The 7,829-nt window shown below is 38.7% G+C and overlaps 1 protein-coding gene across 1 annotated transcript; it reads left to right on the plus strand.

Annotated features, from left to right (window-relative positions):
* Window positions 1-413: 413 nt before the first annotated feature.
* On the plus strand, window positions 414-4,222 carry LOC137950910 (uncharacterized). Its single transcript, XM_068797571.1, has 7 exons — window positions 414-623; window positions 1,400-1,515; window positions 1,618-1,736; window positions 1,828-1,990; window positions 2,084-2,304; window positions 2,390-2,756; window positions 2,847-4,222. The coding sequence occupies exons 1-7, from the start codon at window positions 462-464 to the stop codon at window positions 4,060-4,062; spliced, it is 2,364 nt and encodes a 787-aa protein (XP_068653672.1). The 5' UTR covers window positions 414-461; the 3' UTR covers window positions 4,063-4,222.
* Window positions 4,223-7,829: the final 3,607 nt, after the last annotated feature.

Raw genomic sequence — 7,829 nt, forward strand, 5'->3', positions numbered from 1 at the left:
TTAGTAAACCTAAAATGAGTTGGGCCTAAACCCTCTCAACATGTGGGCGTAATGGACCACATAGGTCATCCTCGGTATAGGAGGGAACCCACACAACACTGAGCCGTCATTAAAACTATTTATTCATATGCTGCTAAGAACATTTCCAACGGGATAGTTAATTAATGGCGGGCGTTTAATATTTTTTATGGTAGCTTCGTTGTAAATTTTCAAGTTTCTGTTTATACGTCAGTAAATACCGAAAGTGATCGAATGAATTGAAGTAGCCGTTACACCACCCACCCCGCGCTGACATGGCAAGCCCCAATTCAAAACCTTGATACCCGGTTCAAACAGAATCGACCGTTGGGTGCTTAAAATACATGTAGGATCTTTTCGTCTCCGACACTTAGTCTTGCCTTGTTGCTCTTCTTTTCTACTTTTCTCTCGTCTGGATCGACGCTTAGTTACCTCTGGGAAGCATGGCTGCCGAGCTTCGCTTCACAGAAGAAGAAATGGAAGTCCACCCAGGACTGGGATACCCTAAAGCTTATGCCAAGCTCTGTCGACAACCACATCTCGGCAACCTGTACAAGCAAGGCCCTCCTTTCTCTTACACTCCTTACAGTTTGCACCCTCAAGAAGTAAGATCCGTTTATCGTCTTTTCATCTTTCATTTTTCTGAATTTTCATATTTTGCCTCCTTGTACCCTTACGGCAAAGTGCTAGTTCCCGCAGGGGAAATATTTTGCTTTACGGTGATGAATTTCTTTGGTTGGTTTGGTTTGAGAGAAATGCCGTGAATGGTTTTCTCTTCTAGGATTTTTTTTTTTTTTTTTTTTTGTGTTCAGCTTGTTCATGATGCCAGTGGATTAAATGGGAATTGAACTCTATCAGCGGTTTCTGAACTTGGCTTTGCTTCATAATTGGGGTTCCTTAAGGATGTTGATAAGATTGTTCTCACCCAGGTCTTTGGCTAATTTTGACTTGCTTGTCCCCTTTTGGATAAATATCATCTACGAAGCTAAACTGGGAGAAATCGGATTTTGGTATTAGAGTTCAGTGGGGAAGTAAAGGAAAATTCTTTTAAATTCAAGAACTTTGTGTTTTTACTTTTTCTTCTCATACTAGTTGAATTGGATTTGAGGCTTAATTCCTAATCCTCCCACCATCAGCACCCTTCTTTTCACGTTTCCAATTGCGGTTGAACATATTTGTTGAGTTAGATAGGTTCACTTCATGTTTTCTGTCGAAGAGAGGGTCTCATAAAAATGGCTCTTTCAGAATCTCTTCAATTTATGATTCTGGCCAAATGCTACTAACACAAGAAATGGTCACGGAGGTGAATGATGTGTTTAACAATTCTAAGGGATCTCCTAATTTCAAATTTTGATATTTGTCATTGTGGTTTTTTCTTCAGAGTTTGATGGCATCGGATTTGAATGAGCTATTCCTCATTATTGATCATAACAAACAACCCTCGATGAATCCCAGGCATTATGTCAACCTTTTGTGGAAGCAACTCAACCATCTAGGGTTAGCTCTGACCTTGGTCATCAAATTCTCCATAAGATCGAATTTGACATTAGATGCTTTACTTTGACTTTTGTTCTGTGTTTTTGCTCACACAATTTTCAGGAATGCTGGCTTTGATCCTACAAAATTTCGAGTAGATCCATATGGAAATGTGCTTTATTTCCATGCAGATATGGGTTCTCCCCTTGCTTGGGATATTGACCACTGGTTTCCTTGCTCGAGTAATGATCAAACTCCCATTAGATATTCCTCTTCTCGTCTTTCTTAGTTATGGCCTCATATTCCGATGAGATCAATCTTCCCTTGATACAGGGGGAGGAAGAACAGTTCCCAGCAATCTCAGGATACTGCAGTGGCAAGTCAGTCGAAAAAAGCATGACAAGCTGGAATTTCTTGTTCCATGGTGGGATCTCCAATTGGGTATATCTGTAAACCAATTCATTTCAATATTTGCATCCACAAATTCAGATTTCAGGTTGGTTGGTTCAACTCAAAAACAGGAGATTGTTTTAGTACATGAACTCTCAAAAGAGGTGAATTGTAAAATGGTCTTTGGGATTCCGTGCAGGAATAGAGCATTTTCATGGTTGTTCTTAGATGGCGAGAATGAAGAGCTGAGTAGCTCACAAGTAGTGGAGTCTCATACTTTTCCTCAACATTTCATTGAGACAGAACAAAAGTCGGGTTCTGCTCCAGCTGCCATTGTGTACACTCAAGGAGATATGGATTCAATAGCCCTTAGGTCAATTGATTTGAACAGAAACCTAAGACCAAATTCCCCTTCCTTCGGTTAGTAGAAGGAATTTATTCTTCATTCTGAAATTCTTTAACCTTGTCCAAGAATATTATTGCTGATACATAGAAAGTCAATCAGGTTTAAAGAAACTCACTGCTGAAGAAGATGGTACTCCCTGCAAGGCAATTCAGCGGTTCAGGCCAAGCATGTCAAAGGAAAATGAAATTTCTGACAAATGTAGTAATCAATATCTGGCCATTGCAATGGCTAGAGATTCATTAACACGAAGAGAAGAGAAGGAAAAGAAGCTATTAGAGATAGAGAAACTGGAAAACGAATTGGAAGAACTGAAGCAGAGAAATGAAGTGGAAAGGCTTACTCTTCAAGAGTTAGAAGTGACACTCATAAAGCGTAGGAGAAGATCTGAGAAATGTAGGAGGTTGGCAGAGGCTCAATCTTCATATAAAGCCTCCCTTGAGAAGATGATTCGTGATGCCATGCACCAGTAAGATTTTATGTTGCCAAGTTGTAATTCCTCAAGGATTGTTTTCTCTTTACTTCAAATTGTTTTGAATGTTTTACTTGATATTTTCAGGAGTGTTGTTTATAAGGAGCAAATTAGGTTGACCCTGGCAGCAAACAGCACTCTAGCAGCAAGATTAGAAGCACAAAAGGCAATTTGTGATTCATCTAAGAAAGAACTCCAGAAGAGACTGGAACTGAGAGATGAAATTGAGAGTCAACTGAGGCCTTTCTACTATGAGCAACTGAGAAAAAGATCACGAATTGATGACCAATGCGAAGAAAGATTTGACGAGAATCTTCAGTTATTACCTTTACAGAAGGAACTAAGACAGTTCTTGGAGGAGGAGCAGAAGGCATCGCAAAGCAATGTATCTCCCCATGAAGAGAGAAATAAAAAAAAAGATGAAGAGGAAAAGAGTAAGTCCGTTAATGCTGAAGTAAAGGAACAGCTCGAAGAAATTCAACTTGATGAGCTGAAGGCATCTCAAAGCAATGTATCTCCCCATGAAGAGAGAAATCAAAAACAAGATGAAGAGGAAGAGAGTAAGTGCGTTACTGCTGAAGTAAAGGAGCAGCTCGAAGAAACTCAACTTGATGAAGAGCTCCAGAAGCTAACCCTGGGAACTGGAAATCTTAGAACCAATGACCGGCAGAAGAAATCCAGATTGGTTCTGCATTGCCCAAGAAAGCAAGAAGACGAAGACTACAGGAAACAAATTGGAAAGGGTAACGTGGAGAAATGGCTTAAAATACTTTTGGACAAAACACAAGAGGATTTACTCTCAGATCCACCTTCTCCATATCGTGATGAGCTGAAGTTAAGCAAGACAGAAGAAGTAACTCAAAAGCTGAACCTCAAGAATCAACAGAAGGACATTAAAACTTTGGAACTTGGTGCAGCTGAAGAAAACGATGTGGCAAAGCCAGAGACTGTAGAGAGTACCAGAAATACAGAAACAAAGAATGCTACTGAAGCTGATAGTTTTATTAGAAGTTCCATTAGTAAGAAGAGCCGTGAAGGGAAGAGACAGGGAGGAGAGAAAACTGGCAAGGAGAAGAGGCTTGTCAGGTTCGAAAGTGCTAGGACCTTCTGGCCCACTCCAGCATCTCCTTCAGTGATTCTGGGAATGAGAAAAGGAGTGGATTGCATTGGAAAAACGCCATTGGTGATTGATGATGAAGATGAAGACATTAAAGACATTAACCATCCGGTAATGACAAACAAGTCTGCTAAGGCTTCCATTAGATCATACACAAAAGCATTGAAGAAAGCTGTGAAGATATAATGTACTTCAGTTCTTTTCAAATTGCATTGGCTGAGTGCCAGTAACAGTGGCCTAATAAGTGTGCATAGTAGAATGCTCTGAGATACCGGAGCTTTTATCCAGTCATGTTTATAAAGTATAACATGGAGGGAGAAGCGCGTTATCTTCCATCTGTTCATGAGATTGATTTGCGTTGTTGATGTATTTGATGTAACTACTTGTTGTAATAAGAGATAAAATGTATTGCTAATAGAGTCCTTTTTATGTTCTATCCATCTTGTCCAGATCAGGGAACAGGTTAAAAGAGCTTACTCGTTGAATCATTGACGTACGAGCAACCCAAGCAGGTAAACTCGATCATGTTAGGCTTGTCCAGAGTCCAGACACAAGAGACCAACCTGCTGTTCAGGGCACTTCGTGGTTCAAGGGAAGCGTGGTTTTTCTACTGTCACGAATTTGAAATTTCTAGTGCGTATTATGAGAGGCTGAGTTTTCTAGGCTTCCAGATTGGATCCTTTGGCCACCAATGCCCTAGGCTGATTCTTAAAAAAAAACATATTTCATGAACTATCTCATGGTTACCCAAAATCTTTTAGTGCGCACCCATGAGGGAAAGTGAAAAAAATGAATTACGAAATTCACTTTCATTCGCTCCCGTGTAAAACTACCCTCTGAATTCACTTTCACTCTCTCTGCATCCCTCTCGCCGCTGCTCGGTCTTGACCTTGCGATTGCTCCCCTCCATTTCGCTTGAACTCCCGCCGCTGCTCGGCCTCACCCTTGTCCTCGACCTTGCTGCTGCTCCCCTCCCTCTCGCCGCTGCTCGGCCTCACCCTCCCCAGCTACTGATAGGATTCACTGCAGATAACTACAGATACCCAATTTTTATTAAAGTCTGTTCTCAGCTTCGATCTATTGAAACTGGACAGATCCGTCATGCCAAATATCAAAATGCGGCTTCAATTCAAACATAGTCATGTTTGGGTTGGTTAACTTATATGCAAATTGTGGAAAAAATTTCCAAGAGAAGTTTTTGAAGAAATGCCTGAAAGAGATGTTGTTTCGTGGGCAACTTTGATATTTGGATACATACGGTCTGCCTGCCCTAAGGAAGCCTTTCGTTTGTTTAACCAGATGAAAATGGAAGCTGGAGCCAACAACTTCTTCTATGCATAGAGGGTAGTCCACATAGAACCTCCTAGATCCATCCTCTTTTTAACCAATAGAATAGAAGATAAGTAAGGGCATGTACTCGGTTGTATGATACCACAGGTTCAGTCTCATTATGAGAGAGACTTTTGAGCCACCAATTAACCATGGATCCATTCATGTCAACTCCAAGAAAGTCTCTAAAAAATTCCACTGTATGATGCCTCGAGTTTGCTTCCCTTGTAAGCCCATAACAACACCAAACCCTTGTATAGGTAAAATAAAGAAATCGACCTCACTATAATCCCATGTATAAATAAATCAACCTTCTAACCATAGGTAGACTCCTTTATTGTTTTTTATGATAACAAAACTTAATAGAGCTAACAATTTGAAAACTAAGTATTTCAAATCCTTTAACTTCAAGAGATATGTATTTCAAGGTCTAAAACCTCAAAATGATTGAACCTACTCAAGACCTCAAGAATCATGGAAAGACAACTCTTGAACAAGTACCCTTGAAAAAGAAGACAAAGTGAAGACTAGAGTTAAGAGTCATTAATGTATAATAGAACTTAATCTATATTTAAGAGAGCATCCAAACCCCTTTTAAAGTATAATGTTACACATGGAGCTTTTAGACATTCATTGCATTCACACATGCTTCAAAACTTCATGTACATCTTCTAAAATATGTTAGAGCACTTAGTTGAACTAACACTGGAATGATTGATCAACATCTACCAATAATCGATCGTCTAGAAGTGCACCTGCCAAGTTTATAAAACATGATCGATCAACCTAAGTCAATTGATCAATCAACGAGAACATGGCCATATCATGCTATAAAACATTAACGATCATCCATTTGGACTGATCGATCAATATTATCCAAACAAGCAAAATTTACATGAATGATCAATCATACCACATGATTGATCAATCTGAAAAAATCTTGCCAATCAAAGAAATAAAGCATGATCGATCATGGAAAGTTCATTGGTTGATCATACTTGCAATGTGTAGAAAGATGGGCCCAAGTCCACACGACCAAGGAAGGCCCACACGTCCAATTGTGTGGAAGATAGGCTCAAGCCCACAAACCAAGGAGATAAGCCCACACAGTGGTGGCATGATGGTAAATAAAGATTCATCTTATAAAGATGGCACCAATGTAATTAGTTTATGATTTATGTCTCTTATTCACTCTTACTTGGGTGAAGAATATTCTTGTAATATTAGTACTTTTGATATTTATAAATACAACTTAAGGAGGAGGGTTTGGACAAGTTCATTACCCTATTCTTCTTATTATTTTCTCCAAATTCATCGCTCTTACTCTTCTCCTCCTAAAACCTTCTCTTCACAATGCTTTTTCTTCTTCTTTTCGCCCCTTAATCCTCTTCTATTGTGATTATACATCATGGAATCCTAAGTTTCAACATGGTATCAGAGAGGGTAATGATCAAATATGTGAAAGGAGAAGAAGATGGAGAAGAAGGAGAAGAAAGGGTGGCAGAAGAAGAAGAAGAAAAAGAAAAAAAAAGAGGAGTTTCTCATTTTTCCTAAGTCTTATTTTTCAATTTCTATATTTCATTGGATGTTTCACTCTTGACGCATTTTTCACATAAAAAATTATATACTATTGAAAATATATTTGAGTCTAGTTTCCAACTCAAAAAGAATCATTGAAATCAATATTTTTTAGAAAGAGAAATCGATTTCTGCAGCAAAAAAGTTTCGTGCAGTAGCAGAAAGCTTCAACTTTTGAGTCGTTTTATGCCATCAAGAACTAGACTTTATAGGGTGAATTATATATCCAAAGAAAGATCTAGGTGGATTAGTACTTAAGCTTGCAAAATATCTTTAGATTTCAAGCTGGGATCATTGACATTATCTCCCAACTTGAAGGGGAGAATAGAAGGAAAAGTATGAACAATGAACACATTGGATATTGTTTGATTTATTGATTATCAAACAACACTTGGTTCAACTTATTATTGGTAGTCTATTAATCGGCTTGACTCACTCACTCATTGTTAAAGCTACTATCTGCTATCTCTATCGGCCTGACTCCGACTTGATTATTACCTTGGATTATTCTCAGTTTATTACATGGTGCATAGCTTCCTTATTCAAGTATGGACTTACTGCAGATTATCTTATGTGTCTTTATTGCTCTTAAGGAATTTTACTACCTACTGGTTATTCGCTACTATATAACCGCCTATTTGGTACGTGTTATTGGGCCCATGTCCATTTCAGCTACTGCTATTGTGTCTCTCTGATTGAGACATTATTATTGAAGGACTTCTTGGTTGTTGATTATTGTTAACATTGGTTATTCTGATGAACAAGAAAGCACATGGTGGCCCCAAAATATTATCTTCCAGTGGTATAAGTTGTAATTAGTTAGAAGCTTGAGAGTTTTTTTTTCCTTATGTACTAAGGCATTTAAGCCCCACAAGTATAGTTAACATAGAGAGGGGGAGGAGGCTCATTCAAAATCTCTTCTAAGCCCTAAATCTCTCTTTTCCAACTCGTTCTCTTGCCACAACATCTTTCTCTTTACCTTCTCTTCTTCTTTCGTTCTTCTTCTACCTTCTTATTCTCAAACTAAGTTACCTATAGATTAAATC

This window comes from Aristolochia californica, unplaced genomic scaffold, assembly GCF_029961685.1.
Source record: "Aristolochia californica isolate CCGP_79_NKW_82.1479 unplaced genomic scaffold, dmAriCali1.0.hap1 SCAF_14, whole genome shotgun sequence".
Classification (NCBI taxonomy): Eukaryota; Viridiplantae; Streptophyta; class Magnoliopsida; order Piperales; family Aristolochiaceae; genus Aristolochia; species Aristolochia californica.

Excerpts from the sequence above, each read along its gene's own strand:
- LOC137950910 (XM_068797571.1), top strand. The coding sequence starts at position 462 with ATGGCTGCCGAGCTTCGCTTCACAGAAGAAGAAATGGAAGTCCACCCA. Across the intron at positions 624-1,399 it reads ACAGTTTGCACCCTCAAGAA|AGTTTGATGGCATCGGATTT; the intron begins GTAAGATCCGTT and ends TTTTTTCTTCAG. Across the intron at positions 1,516-1,617 it reads AAGCAACTCAACCATCTAGG|GAATGCTGGCTTTGATCCTA; the intron begins GTTAGCTCTGAC and ends CACAATTTTCAG.